Source organism: Thunnus thynnus, chromosome 18 (assembly GCF_963924715.1).
Source record: "Thunnus thynnus chromosome 18, fThuThy2.1, whole genome shotgun sequence".
NCBI classification, from domain to species: Eukaryota; Metazoa; Chordata; class Actinopteri; order Scombriformes; family Scombridae; genus Thunnus; species Thunnus thynnus.
Genome location: NC_089534.1, coordinates 18,834,586 through 18,850,858, shown reverse-complemented (window position 1 = coordinate 18,850,858; position 16,273 = coordinate 18,834,586). Strand labels below are relative to the sequence as shown.

Genomic DNA, 16,273 nt, shown 5'->3' with positions numbered 1-16,273 from the left:
GAGGAGGACAGGACTTTAAAGTTTAACAAATATTTAAATGTTCAGCACCGGAAACCAACTTATTTAGACTTCAACAGGCTGCTGTGTGTTAGCTCCAGTGTTAGTCAGACTTTAGATGGAATTATTTTAAATACGATGCTGCATTGCTTTGTTTAATGATCTTTGCTTTCATCCAGCTGCTCCACTGTTACTTTCTCTGTCTGCAGTCTCCCACTCATTCATTGGTTGTCCAGTTTCCTATGTTTTGAGTGACTGCAATACCGTAGCAGGCAGTAGTACCCTACAATAACAGCGAGTGAGTAGTATGAGTGGGAAAAGTCAGGGATTCATGAGCACTTGGTACATTTGACAGGCTGACCTGGTACATACTGGACACTAAAAAGAGTCGTTCTAAAAGATTTGTTCATTCATTTTCACCAGTCTCTGCAAAACAGAGCTAAAGGACAAGTGAATTCAGGTTTACATTCACCAGGTGGCTGGAAACATGACTCCAAATGACAACAATACCATGAAAAAACTGATATGAAACAGTGACTGTCATCCATGACTAATGACTATATTCAACCAGTTACAATACCTTCTAGCAGTTAGAAGTCTTTTTTATTGCTAGAATGGGAAAACCAAAGCAGGTTATCGTAGTGGTCGACTCCGTTTAAAAGAGACCCATTTGTGAGGGGAATTAAAACAAGATTAAACAAAACGTTAGATCATTAACCTAATTATCTACCTGTGGTCCCCAGGGTAAACGTCAGTGTGTGAGAGGAAAGAGGATTGGAACATAAGTGAAGTTGACAGTGAAAGAGAAATCCAAAAATTCTCTAAAAGTAGCCGGGCAGTCTCAACAGCGTCATTACCCCTTGGAAGGTTTGTTGCTGCAAGCTGTGTTAGTGTATGTGTGTGTGTGTGTGTGTGTGTGTATGTGTGTTGTTTAGCACTTGTGGCTGCATAGTAGGAGTTATGAATCAGAGCTGCTGTCTCAGTGAGCTGCTTTTATTAATGGGCTTTGGGAATACCCCAAAGGAGCTACAGTAGTAAGCATATCCCACTCACACTGTGATGTGCCATATACATACATATATATATATATATATATGTGTGTATGAAAGTATGTATATGTGTATATATATATGTATGTATATGTGTGTGTGTGTGTGTGTGTGTGTGTGTGTGTGTGTGTGTGTGTATATATATATATATATATATATATCTATGTATGATATATACACAGACCCGCACAGTGCTTACATTCTGCATATAAGAAAACATTAAATAGTCATGTTATTCAGTCACACTTACAGCGCTGCCTCTGAGGCTTCACAGCGGCCAAATTCTGACACAAAAACATAAGAAATGAAATAGGGTGGCGGATTCCAAGAAACAGCTGTAATGCTATATTGATTTCAGCTATTTGATCCACTTCATTTATTAAGGGGAGATGCAGATGTAAGAGAGATGATGGTTTGATGATGGATTTTAAATCTGAGCCACGGGATTTAAATTGCACAAAAGATGGAAATCCCACGTGTGTGTTATGAAAGCGTTCCTAATATTTTGTACACACAGGGCTTTTGGAGAAAGTTTTCTCCAGATCTGAGGCAAGAGAGATCGCCAAGAGAGATTAGTATGTTCAGTGAAAAGTGAAGGCCGTTGTTAAACCTAGGTGATATTTAAAGGTAGTCTAAGGTTTGCTTCATGCAAACACATGGGATAAATAATTAACATGATCAATAAATACATCAAGAATTATGGCAGCTGGGAATGAGATGTTGTGGTTTGCAGGAGAGACTGAATGTCTACATAAAATCTAGAGTGAAGAAAATATCAAAACACAAATGGCTAAATGGTCAGTACACTAAAATCACACAAAAAAAAACATGTTTTCCACTTACCACATGTGGTATCAGCCATGCAGATGGTTTTATTTGTTCAGATCTCCATTACTTAGACTTCTGTTCAACCCAAACACAATGAAGGTGAATGATATTTCATTTGTGGTGCTCAAAGCTTTTAATATTTGAAAAACCTTTTTGGGAACTATATCCTGAGAGTCAGTGTGGGAGGATCTACTATTACTATGCACGCATACCCAGTGCATCACTTGTAATACTTACACATAGCATGCAAATTTCTCTTTTTTTCACCTTACAATCATCATCTTCTCACCCTCTTTCTCACCATCACTCACTCACACTTCTTTTTTTCCCCTTCTTTTTATCACTTTTGATGTTTCGGTTGCAGATAGTCCCATTTCCTTTTATTGCTCCGAGTCCTCCATCACACCAAGTTAGAAATATCTCACATGAAATTTGAAGGATATGTGCAGTGACAGAGAAAAAGAGAAACATTAAACAAGTGGCTTTGTTGGAGGAGGGAGTGGGAGGGGGGCTGTAGGTTGAAGCGAGGAAGAAGGATTGATGAAGTGTCAGGTGCTGGCAGGTAAATGTTTACAACAGCGGGAGTAGAAAACTCACATTCCATTCATTCTGCTCTCATTCATCCCGCCAAAAAGTTATCTTTTTCCTTCACAAAGTCTATCTGCTGCCATTATTTACATCTCCCTGGCAGCTGGAAACATTTAGCCTGTGTGAGTGTGTGAGTGTGAGTGTGTGTGTGTGTGTGTGTGTGTGTGTGTGTGTGTGTGAGTGTGTGTGTGTGTGTAATGTGTGTGTGTGTTGTCTGTGTTTGTAAAATGTTCTGTAATAAAGCAGCATTACGTCATGCCTCGAGAGATGCTGGCAGAAGATAAACACTAGTCTCCCTGGTATCTCTTCTCATCTTACCTAATTGCACAGAATACACACCCGCCCACACATGCACTCACACACTTGGGAAACATGCATTCACATACACACTCCATTCATGATTAAATGCAACTTTTTATGGATTTGCTAATGCACGGCAGTGGTCACAAAAAGCACACAATCCTGTAGAAACAACTTTTGCATTTCAAGTTGCAAAACACTCAAGAGCCTGTAAATGCAAAACTGTCATTGGTATATACCTATCACAAACACACACACACACACACACACTCAGTGCTCACACACACACACACACACACACACACACACACAAAGGGTTATAGGTTCAGTGTGACCCCGGAGATAAAACTTTCGTACCCCGCCAATGTAGCATTCAGAAACGTAACTTAAGCCTGCTTTCCCTCCTCTCTGATTGAACTGCCTTTGACCAGAATAACAATCCTGACCAAATTGTCTGTAAACTGTTGCCCAGGAAAGACGGGACTGCTTCATGGAAAACAATATTGTGATTCCCACAAAAACTTGAAAATTTTGGCCCTGGCCAGTTTGAACCAAGAAATCTGTTCTGTTTTAGGGAGTAAAAATATACATAGGAGGAAAACAGAGAAGGAAAAATGAATGCATGTTGTGGATGGCGGTTGGGTTGTTTATATGGGAGGATATAGCATAGCCCCAGAATCCCTCAGGGCCCATAAGAGCTATGTGTTTGTGAAACAACTGAAACTGCGGAAGAGGGAGGGGGTATGGAAAGAGAAGGAGACTGAGGCAAAATAGTGAATTTAACAAGGCCTTCAATAGGTTGTGGGGCACAAGAAGAGGAAGAAAAAGAAGAAAGGGAGACAAAAATCAAGACAAAAGGCTCACAATACACTAAGTATAAGGAATGCCTTTATCTAAATTAATTTTTTCAGTTTATACTGAACCCGAGTTCTTGTCAATGCAGTTGTATCTTTTACATGTTAAACCAGCTGGTACATAAAGGACTGTAGGACTATAGTTTGCCTCAACATTTGTATATCATCATTATGCTGTCATTTAAGAACCATGAAATTATGTCTCCTTAAGTAACCAGATGGCTGAAAGTGTGTTCTGTGTGAGTGTGGGCGTTTGTGTAAAAGGGGGGGGGGGTCGTCCAGATGGACATGGGTGTAATTTATAAATAAAGTGAGGTTGGAATTTCGAGTTTTAAATAACTGTAAAGCCATAGCTTATATCATACAATCCTTCCATTACCCTGCACTAATCGATTACAGAAGTAGTAACTGAACTGAACTGACATCTCTACCATGTAAACATGTTACATGAATCCTTTACATCATACAAATGTAACCCTGAATGACACACAACAATAAAGCTTACCTGTCTTGTTTAAATAGTACTGTAATTTCATCAAATTGCAATAAGGTTTCATGGCCTGTCTCTCTCCTTGTGGTTTAAATAGAATCAAACTTTGTGACATCAAACTGAAATCCCTATTGGTTCACTGATGATTTTATCACATCGTCAAAACGAGCCAACCCTGTTTTCAACCTCTTCTTGTTCTGCCCCCCCCCAATTGGCCATAATAACTCAACAACACAAGTCCACAGGCACAGTGGTAATTTGACCTAAATGCTAATGTCAGCATGCAAACATGTTCACAGTGCTTACATGTTTAGCAGTTACAATATCATGTTTATCATGTTCACCATGATCTTAATTCAGTGTGTTAGCATGTTAACATTTGCTAATTAGCACTAAACATAAAGTACAACTGAGGCTGATGGGAATATCATTGGTTTTTCAGGTACTTGTCATAAATCAAAGTATTGGACAATTTGACATTTTGATCTGATTACAGCATTAGATGCTGCTAGTGTGGCTAAATGTGTGCACAATACACAAAGTGTATGTATGTTAACAAAGCCAGCAGTGAGGCAACAAGTGATTCAACAAGGATGTTATATCGTGGTTTAGGCCTTCAATGTGTACATATAGTACATCTCTGTGTTGTGAATAAAACTCTTGATCATTAGCAGGGGCTGTCATGTGCACCAGTTCCCCCACAATGAGCCTCTTGGGTTTCCACAAGAAAGCTCAGAGTTGATCAATACACACCAGCCACACACAGGCATGCACTAGCACACATGATCTGACACAGAATGCGCTCCTTACGCAACAGAGGGGCTCTTTGTATGTGTCATTCATAATCGAGACGCTTGATTACAGCCTACTGTCTCTCTTTTCTCCTTTATACTCGCAACACAAAAACTACAGTGGGAACAATGCAGACATCAGCACTAAGTGCTGCTGCACATTTGTGTTCCTGTCTATATTTAATAGATGAACAAATGGAACAATGGGCTTTTTGCTTTGTTTTTGTGTCTAGTCACCAAGAGCAAGTGTTTACATTGCTGCAGATTCAGTAGTAGTGGGTGGTTTATGGTTCAGTGTTGTTGGACTTAATGAGCAGTATTCATTGAGTGTTGTATTGGCAAGACGAAAGAAAGAATACAACAAATCAATATTAATGACAGTCATTGTTTTAAGTAATTGTTTCAAAAGGATTTTGCGCTCATCGCTCAACAGAATCTCTTCTCTTTCTCACTTTTGTGTTACAGAACTCCATCCGGCACAACCTTTCCCTCCACAGCCGTTTCATCCGTGTCCAGAACGAGGGAACAGGGAAGAGCTCCTGGTGGATGATCAACCCAGAGGGGGGGAAGGGTGGCAAAGCTCCTCGCCGCCGTGCAGTCTCCATGGACAACAGCAACAAGTACACCAAATCCGCCCGAGGCCGTGCTGCCAAGAAGAAGGCTGCCCTGCAAGCCGCAGCCGCTGCAGCTGGTGAAGGCGGCGGAGACAGTCCTTCAGGTCTCTCCAAGTGGCCTGGAAGCCCAACGTCACGCAGCAGTGAAGAGCTTGACGCTTGGACAGACTTCCGTTCTCGCACTAACTCCAATGCCAGCACACTGAGTGGCCGCCTCTCACCCATCCTGGCTAACCCAGAGCTAGATGAGGTGCCTGATGACGAGCCCCCTCTCTCGCCTATGCTCTACTCCAGTCCTGGCAGAGCACTGTCTCCCGGCAACACAACGAATGTGGCCAATGGGAAGGCCATGCCGACAGAGCTGCCCCGTCTTGCAGACCTGGCAGGTACCATGAACCTGAACGACGGACTCACAGATGACCTGATGGATGAGTTGCTGGATAACATCAACCTGGTGCCAACCACTTCTGGACAAGCCCCTCCAAATGGTTCCTCAGGGTTCAGTTTTGTGTCCAAACCCAATGGGCTTGGATCACCTTCCTCCACCTCTGCTCCTTCCTCCAACTCTTCCTCTAACGGTGGAGGAAACGGCTACAGTAACTCCATCTTCGGTCCCCACACAACGGGCTCCTCTCTGCGTCCGTCCCCTATGCAGACCATCCAGGAGAACAAGCAGACTTCCTTCTCCAGCATCAGCATGTCCCGCTTTGGCAGCCAGACACTACAAGACCTGCTCAACTCTGACAGCCACAGCCACAGTGATGTCATGATGACCCAGTCTGACCCGCTGATGTCACAGGCCAGCGCTGCTGCCGTCATTTCCCAGAACTCCCGTCGTGGCCTCATGCTCCGCAACGATCCAATAATGACCTTTGGGACCACTGGAGGACTTCAGGGCAGCCAAGGGGAGATGCTGCAAAGTAACAACCACAACCAGAGCTCCCTGAGGTCCCTGAATGGGGGCCTGAACTTGGCCAATGAGGCTAACATGCTGGCTAATGCCAAGCAGCAACTCCTGCTCTCACCTTTGGGAGGAAATGGTTCCTCCTCCATGCAGATCGACACCTCGATCTTCCTGAATGGAACCGTTAGCAGTGGTGGGGGGATCTGCCAGGACCGTTTTCCCACAGATCTGGACCTGGACATGTTTAATGGCAGCCTGGAGTGTGATATGGACTCCATCATCAGGAACGAGCTGATGGACGCAGATGGCCTGGACTTTAACTTTGACTCTCTGGCCAACATGAATGGAGTTGGCAACTTCACAAGCACCAAGCAAACCTCTCAGAGCTGGGTACCCGGCTGAGAGGGGCAGGCCGGGGAGGAGCAGAGCAGGTATGTGTTTGAGTGTGTGTTCAAGGGTCTAAATCATGTGACATTTGAGAAAAGATGAGCATATTTAGATTAGAGCTGCAACAATGAGTCATTCAGTCAATCGACAAAATTATATTGATAATCAAAAAAATCGTGTTTATCATATTTTTAAATGAAAAATACCAAGTATTCAGTCGTTGCAGCTTCTCAAATGTGAGAATCTGAAGTTTCTCTGTGTCATACATGATAGTAAACTGAATATCTTTGGATTTTGGAGTGCTGATCAGACAAAAACGTCGTTTGAAGGGGTCGCCTTGAGCTTTAAGGAATTACAATGTGCATTTTTCTATTTTCTGACATTTTATGACAAAACAATTAATCAATTAGTCGAGAAAATAATCAGCAGATTAAATGATAATGAAAATAATTATTAGTTGCAGCCCTCATTTGGATGTAGAAATGTTTGAGTTAAGAACAGAAAAGATTTTTTTCTTGATTTTAAGAACAGTATGAACACATACAGACATAATCACCTAATCTCCTTTATTTTTCCAGGTCCGAACTGTGTAGTGCAAGAGAAAATCAGACACACAACATCATTTTTGCCAAACCTGCCATCAGCACAACGTAAAATACAAACCCTGTGTTTACAGAAGAAGACTTCTCGAGAGCTTTACCTTCGCTCCCACACTGGTGAACCATGAAAGATCCGACAGACTCTAGAGATGCTGCACATCAGCCCTCAAAGCCTCCTGTGAAACAACAAAAAGAAAGCTATGTCAAACAATCACAACAAACTCACAAATCTTAGAATTATGCAATTTTTTCCTTTGACACCCAGTCTGTTGATATCAAAGAGACACTGCTTATCAGAAGGGGTTTCAGGCGGAATACCAGGACTAAATATCAAGCAAAGACGGAAGGAGTGCACGGTGCAGTTGTTATTGTTGAAGATTTTTAAAAAAGACACAAGTGTAAAATGAAATCAAGAAGTGATGTGGTGTAAATCTGATCCAGTGGTTTCCTGGAATGTGATATGTTGAAAAAAAAAAAATTCCCTCTGTTCTCACTTAGTGATTTTAAATGTTCAGTGTTTGTTTTTTGGGGATTTTCTGTTTTATCATCATTGTTTCTGCATCATATGTGTCAGTACAGAAAGAAATTGGTGTAGTGGTGAAATGAAAAGTATGAAATGGAATATCTTGCATACACACACACAGACAGAACAACATTTTGCCCCAGTTTGCAAGATTTCAGAGCTCAATGCCACGCACTTCCAGTTTTGTTCTTATAAATTGCTTGAATTTTAAATTAACTGCAGCATACCGAAGGTTATATTACAATTAGCTGAATACTACAAAAATATTTTTATCCTTTGTGTATATCAAACTGTAAAAAAAGAAAAAAAAAAAGAAAAAATACCAGAGGAAGAAAATCTCTGTCGTGGATATTTGTACAGTGCAGGGAAGTTGAAAGTTCAAGAAGGAGGGGGAAAGATCTTGTCTGTCTTTTCTTAGTTTTCTTAGCTTTCGGTGAGTTCTGTTGAGGTCATTTATCACAGCATATGATGTAGCCAAATGAATACCTGTGTCCTAGGGTTGTGAACATTTCCACACCATAACAGGTGCTATGTAAACAGTGTTGAGTCCTGTCCTGAGAGCAAGCCGTGCGTTCTGTGTTTTAATTTTTGTTTGTTTTTAACTCTTGACCTGCAGAAGCCCAAAGCTGCAGCCACTCGTAGCACGGCGAGGTCGAAAACCTGTAGACGGCAGGGGAGCGGGGGGTTTTTAGGCTCATTCCTCTAGAAGCCATTTGTTTCTCGAGTAAAACAATAAGCTATCTCTGTATATTGCCAAATTACTTGAAACAAAGCAGCAGGATATGCTGGCAGCCAAATCACAGCACACACATGCACATGCACATACACATTACACACACACACGTAGATAGAAAAATGAGTACCAGGGATCTGTGTTAAAGGACCAGTGTGTAAGATTTAGTGACATCTAACGGAACAGACTTGTCAGAAATGGAATATAATATTCATAAGTATGTTTTAATCAGTGTATAATCCCATGAAAATAAGAGTTGTTGTGTTTTTGTTACATTAGAATGAGCCCTTTATATCTACATAGGGAGCGGGTCCCCTTCCACGGAGGCTGCCATCTTGCACCACCACTACAGTAGCCTGGAACGGACACACCAAACACTGACCCTAGAGAGGGCCTTTCGTGTTTTTGTGGCCACTGTAGGTTCTCCTACAAACATGGAAGGGAAGGGGGAGGGGAGGTGTATTCATTTGGTTGCAATCTGCAACCTCATCGCTAGACGCCACTAAATCTTAGACACTGGTCCTTTAAGCTCTGCTGTTTTCTTGTCATGAGCTTGTGGGGATTGTTATGCATATATAGAATCACTCAGGGGGGAAAAGGGAGGCTTCCCGTTTTAGTAACATCAAGTCACATTCTAATGGTATTTACGAAAAAAAAAACATTTCTTGATTAAAAACAGTAATGCTTTGTGTTTGTGAACTTGTAACCTGTGAACTTTTGGCCGTCAAGATGAAGAGGAGGAAGGAAGATAACGTCAGGATTAAGGCCTTGACCACACATTTATGGATATTTTTCTAAACGGATACTTTCTCCCTCCGTTTTAAAAAAAAAAAATTCTGTCCACACGACCTTCGTTTTACAAAATATCTCCATACACACGAGAATGCAAAAGCAACTAAAAACGAAGTTTTTAAAAATCTGCACTTTAGAAGGCGTTTGAAAAAATCTCCGTTTTAGTGACCCAAAGCGCCATTTGCGTGTGGATGAGAGGCCGAAACGTAGACAAAAATGTTCGTTTTGCAAAATATCCGTATCAGTGTGGACAAGGCCTAAGACTTTCACGCAGTCTGTTATTTTTTGGTTTTGCTGTCATAGCTTTTTTTCTCTTGTTGTCGGACCCGTGACACACGTACACACATCCCTCATGGACACGCCTGGTGCTCCTGCAGGTGATTTCCTGTATCTCCTGAGTACATGTTAATGTGTGTGTGTGTGTGTGTGTCTGCGTGTATGTGTTTATCTATGGAGTTAATTTCTGTTGAATTAATCTCACGAGGATGTGTAATCCCTCAGTACCCCTCATGGTGCATACAGCACAGCCGACTGTATGCATGCATGTATTTATGCATTATGAATTGTGTGAAATGCATATATACTCGCTGTATGTCCTTATATATACTCATGTAGTACCTGACCCTTGGATTTTGTGATACCTCGGAAGGTAAAGTTGAAGAAATAATGAACAACACCAGGTAGGAGGGAACACTGTAACCAGCGAATTAATTGTTGAACCAGATTTTTAAAATGGTGGAAAGTACCATTGTTGTAGCATCTGGAGACCCTGGTACCCCTTCTCTGTCTGGGGTAGAAACATGAAGGGTTTGCCCCCGCTGTGTATAATAGTGTACAGATGTGTGTATATCACTTTGAGGCCAAGGCAGAGGAGTGTGTGTGCATGGTTGGCTAGAATGATCTACTGTGCTATCTGAGGTTTAGTGCATGACCTAGCTATAACCCCTCGACCCTTCCAATGGTGCCGTCCCTCGACAGAAATTGTAAAACAGAGAGGTAACCTGTGTCTTCAGTACTCAAACACACACTGGTTCTATTTTTAAAATCAGGGTTTTACAGGGCTGAACCTGCACCATCCGCCCGCATTAATGGGTTTATTATTACGAGTGTGTGTACGACGACGGAGACACAGGGAAAAGCCTCTTGATGGACGTTCCTCACCTTCACACTTGTTTTATACCAAGTGGAGTAGGTTCACGTCCCGGTGCTCTCAGTGAGCAGCTGGTTACAACTTTGACGTGTTTGAAACGTCAACTGACAACAACCTGGAATTTCCTACATTTTGTCACATCTAAAAAAATTTCCAGAGCATTATCATGTTTCTTTTGGCAGGGAGAATCCTGAGCCATCACCTGAGCTGCTAAGCATTTGAGTTTATCTACAATGACTGCACTAAATATTAGAAACTCTTTCTGTGAAGAAGACTGACAAGGTGAATCCAGGGAACACTGTAGTCCTTTCTATTTAAAGAGGGGTTATTGATCCCTGATAAACTGCAAAGGGGATCACAGTCGCAGGAGGGTGTTCCTGACATTTTTTACAGTCAGTGTAAAATGTGTTGGCTATTCGGGGAGATAGTTTACACTTAGTCATAATGGAACAGGCCTTCCACACAGCCACTCACTGCTACTGCTTCATTCAAGGCACAGATTATATCTTCTCGTGCCCAACACACACACACCTGCAGCACAATACCTGCAGATTTAAAGCTATGAAAAGCAAAAAAAAAAATAGAAGAGACATACCACTAGATACCTTAATCACCTCTTGGACAGTTTCCTTTTCATTATCTTCTCTTGAGCCCTTCCATCCTTGTTAAGAGGCCCAGGCCAGCTCCCCTCCATACGCCCTTTGAACTTTGCCCTTTGAACTTTGCCCTTTATTAATCTTGCTTCTTCTCGACTTGATGTTAGTGGGTATTTTTCCTGTGTATTCCATTTTGAATTGTAATCTAGTTTGTATAAGAAATGGTGCGCATGTAAATAAAGCTTGGTGAGGCTCCACATCCTTTTTTTCTGTATCCTTGTCTTAATTCCTTTTATCATTGTAAAAATATGCAAGTATTGGAAGTACATAAAGTTCACAAGTGCTGTTGGAAGCACAGTTTACAGCTCATATTGCCAGGAGAGGAATTTTCAGTGCAGCAAGGAAAATGTTACAGTTCTTGCCTGTCTTACATGTGCTGTTAATTCACAAGTTAACTTGCCAACTGTTTTCCAAAACGGTGTGTCAGAGCACTGGAGCATGAACAAATTTAACCTCACACTCCCTCCCGAAGATAAATCTCTTTCTCATGTCAGGCTAGAGGGATCTAAACAGCAAAACAACTCCATGTTCTCTCAAGTTCCTGGAGGTCCTCTTGCACAATGTTTGTTTTGTGTAAGGCTGCATTAAACGAGAGCAGACGTACAGCAGCCCTCTGATAACTGACACTGGGCTCGGTACTTTTCCTTGGTTATTGCGAAACATAAAGGGAAGGGGAGAGGGGGAACAGTCAGAGATGGGGTGTTGTCAAGTTTCACTAGAAAGTCTTCACTTGCATGTCTGAAATCTCCCCCAGGCTTCTGCACCATATATTAACACAGACCTTGTGCAGGCTGCTGACATTCTTCTTATTCCCCTTTTTTCACTCTCGGGATGGCCAATGGGCAACTTTCCCCCACCGCCAGAGGTCAAGCCAGTTATCATAAAAAAGATAATTCCAGACAAACTTGTAAATTTAAGAGTCTTATCCGTAAAAATGAAAGGCTTTTAGGAACACCTCTGGAAAGCTGAACGAACAAGGGAACTCGACAAGCTCGTTCTCTTGCCAAGAAAACGAGCTTGCCAACTGATTATCTTGTCTACTGATCCTGTCTGCTGATTAAATTTTGTCCCATGATTCCCAACAATAATAATGCAGGTTTCTGTGTAATTTCAACAGTCCTAAATCTACAAGAAGTTGATGAGTGCTTTGTCACTTTCAGATTATCAGCAACATTTGTTTGAAACACCAGAATATTAAACAACTAAACAATAATGTATCACCGTGGCTGATAGTCAATTCTGAGTAATTTTATTAGTTATTTTAAAATAATGTTTAATTAACTTAATGAGCAGTGGAGTAGCTACTTTTGAGGACAGTGAAGTCATGTCCTCAGTATTTGTTTGTGGGACCTGGTGGATTTTACCAAACTAAAGATGAGTTTATGTTCTACAATTATAAAGAAATTACACAAGATTGACACTGATATTCCTTATAGTCAACATCTTTGAATATGACTATTTTTAGGCACCAGGATTGAATATTTTTGTACCAGCATGATATGCCTTTTTCAAATTTGGCACTTTACTAAACACTTTAATAAATAAATAGAAAGTGAAAAAAATCCTGGCTACGATCCTGCTAATCAAGACTTATTAACTTGATAACATGATTATGAGTAGCTTGTGTGTATGAAGCAATTTTATTTAGTTTCATTCTCATCAAACTTTACACAGTATTATGAAAGTTAATATTAAAGTAAAACATTTCAATTGAAATGGATCATTTGCCACCACCAACATTATAGTATGAACATAAAATTACAGACATCTTCAAATCTTCAAAGTCTTGAAGTATGTCTGAGTCAGAGTCAAAACCAGTCTGAATGATATGTGAAACCTAAGCTGTGTTGTCATATACAGTATGGCGCATTCAAAACCACAACAGTTTGTCAACGTTGCCAAACCCAGGACACGCATCGTGTACTTTGGGTCTACCAATGTGGCCCTTCCATTTGTACTCAAATATACAAAAGAACCTCAAACAAACAGAAAGTCTTTTTCTGTTTGCTTGGTATCTTCCAGCGCCCTTTCATGAAGAAGAGACATTTAAGAAGGGATGAAAGCAAACTCCAAAATACTCAAACATGCTGTATGGCTCAGAGAACAGGCTCACCACAGCAACAAATACCAAAACCCACATTTCAATAGCAGTTCCCAGTCAGCCGGTCACCTGACTGACTTCATGTCTGGCCTGGCTGCAGTCACACCAGCACTGCAGAAGGTCACTGAGGTTACTGAATGGCTGGAAACTCTTCTGAACGCATCTGTTTTTCAGTTTATTTTAGGGCAGTGATATTCAGATTTAAGATTATGCGATTTTGAGCTAAAACATGTGCAACATCCCTATTCCTGCATGATGATGGGCTTTATTTTTGGCTTTACCGCAGGGGCCAGCCCTATAAACGCGAAAGTTCGTGACTGACTGAGTCGCTGACTGAGTGATTGGTCAACTGAGTGATGAAGTTACACTATCATTCGCCTCAGTTGGGTGTCACCACTTCCTGTATCCATCGTTTCAACTTTAAAACCTTTCATACATGGTCCAACCATATACAGATTTTGATCTTGTCTTGTTTGATCCTAAATGACAAAAAAAACTACATGTGCCTTTCAAACCTTCACTATGGGTTTAAATTTTATATAGTTAGTTAAAATTAGAGCATTCCAAGACCATGTGTTCATGTCAGTTTATACACAGCAAAATAATCTGTTTTCTGCGGGTTGTCTCGCTGGCTGGTTTCATGTCATGCCATAACTAACTGACTGTGTCTATTTGTTTGCCAGCCGTCTTCATCTCCACCCACATTCTCATGTTTTTTTATTCGCCTCTGCCTTGTTCCATGTCAGTGGGCTTCTATTTTGTAAATGTCATCTTTGTTTTAATACAGGAAGTAATTAACCTGTGTGCTCAGAGCTCACGGTACGCCACCAGAAATCAACACATGGATGATTCAACTGAGTAGTGCTCATCATATGAACAAATGACTGGGCGTAAAGCGTGTGCTAATGTACTGTTTGAGGGCGTGCGTGCATATGTGTGTCTTTTTTTGTGTTTTATATTGTACAGTATATCACCAGCAGCCTCCAGTCTGACTGAAACTAACAGCTATGTCTTGTCTATATACTATAAAGTTTGTTTTAAAAGGGTTTAAGCTCATCAACAACAATATGTTGGTGAATGTACGTTAGGTTACTGGTGTTTTTCCATGTGGGCTTGCATTTACCTGTGAGTGTGCGTATTGGGATGAATCACTGAGACGCGGATGGTGCAGTTAAACAACTCTTTGGTTGATTGGGATGTAATTCTACCTCAGCGAGAGTGGTGCGTTCCTTTAGGTACTTCCTTTGACACACACGTGAGTCTTTCCAAACACATGTATGTCCTTGTGTATGTTTATTCTTCATAACAATCCAGTGGTATTGTAAGTATCAGCTTCATATACATAACATGCTCACAGTGAAAGTCTTGCAAGGCCTCTGAAAGCAATGCATGAAGTAAAGAGACTAGGTAGCTTCTGCAACCATGCAAAGTACAGTATGTGGAATAGTCAAAAGTCTTTTGTGTGTAATTTAATTCAGTTTCTCACCTTAGGAGGCAAATCTCCGAGTCTGATAATCAAATTGAACTGCCATTTAGTTTCACTTCATTCATTCAGCCTGACATCACATTCATGTTAGCCTATTTCTTTTTGAGAGGGGGAGGTGTTATTTTGTTTTTTTTGTTTTTAGTGAGTAACATATCCATTCTGCCAACGCCATTTTCAGTTAATGTGGTTTCCACAAGCAATTAATTCAACTTTTGCCACGTAGATCAAAGAAATATGTTGAATTAAGTGTTGTTATGTCTGTAAGTCAACATACAACATGTTCAGGTTCAGGTTGAGGTTTGTGCATCAATCTTATCCATGCTTGTTGCAAAGTTTTTCTCTCTATTTTCTCTATTTTTCATGAATGTAACTGTGAAGCTATTTGATATCACTGAAATCTAAGATATGTGCAGTCTGCAACCAAGCTAGAAATCTGAGCTATGGCTTACAATGTACATTATATAATGTTATCTTTATAAAGTCAGCACTGTGAGTCCTAGCAGTCCAGATATCTTACTTTTATTTTATACTTTAACAGTAAAGTTGATCCATTGTGACAGCTACAAGACCACAGAGGAAGATTTGCCATCATGTGACAAGAGAAAAACTGAATGTATGTAGTTGAAATATGTCCGTAGAGGGACTGATATTGAAAAAAGTGCTGTGTTTCTGAACCTTTCACATCGTTGGTCTGTGGGTTTACAAAGAAAATAATAGGAGCAGCTGATCTGACACATCGCAACCCTGTCTCCTAGAAATTATGTTTGCAAACTGCTAATTTGCAACATCAAATATGTTTTGAAAGAAAACTAGTGCCACCTGGAATCATTTTTATATCAACATAATGAAGAAAGTTTTTTACTGAACATATCTGCAAGTAGCAAAATGTCCATACTGAATGTACAGTATGTGTAAAAGTTTGATTAACAATGTATTTCCTTCAAAACATGAGTATATAAACATAATTTCTAGGAGACTTCTGGCTTAAAGTTGTTCTGCATTTGAATGTGTTCACCTCTCTGCACTTTATTGTCAATTGATCAAAACTTTTGAATGCATATTCACAATGGCAACCACATATTCTTTAAAAGCAACAATTTTACAGCCTCATCATAGAATAGAACACAACTTTACTGTCCACCAAGGTGGAAACTTGTAGTTCATTAAAACACACACAACACACAACAACACTAACAGTATGAATACTCTACGTAATAAAATAGAGTACACAAACTTTTGTCCTCTTTCAAAGCTCATGACCTATGACTACATTCTCTTTATAATCCTAGTTTGCTCGGTGATGGACAGCTTTTCGCCCCGACTTTGAGTTTAGCCGTTTATAATAAGTATGACCAACCTCACTGTTTGATGTGGTCGGACAGCGCATCGAACAAACTCTGTTTGAACCATAACAAAGGCTTAAGTATTAAT

At 40.6% G+C, this 16,273-nt stretch overlaps 1 protein-coding gene across 1 annotated transcript in view; it reads left to right on the top strand.

Annotated features, from left to right (window-relative positions):
* Positions 1–11,454, top strand: part of foxo3b (forkhead box O3b) — a 48,024-nt gene extending 36,570 nt beyond the window's left edge. The window contains exons 3-4 of the mRNA XM_067572871.1: positions 5,363–6,846; positions 7,381–11,454. Of these exons, the coding sequence (XP_067428972.1) occupies positions 5,363–6,817 (1,455 nt within the window). The 3' untranslated portion in view covers positions 6,818–6,846; positions 7,381–11,454. The remainder of the gene's footprint in view (positions 1–5,362; positions 6,847–7,380) is intronic.
* The last annotated feature ends 4,819 nt before the right edge of the window (positions 11,455–16,273 follow it).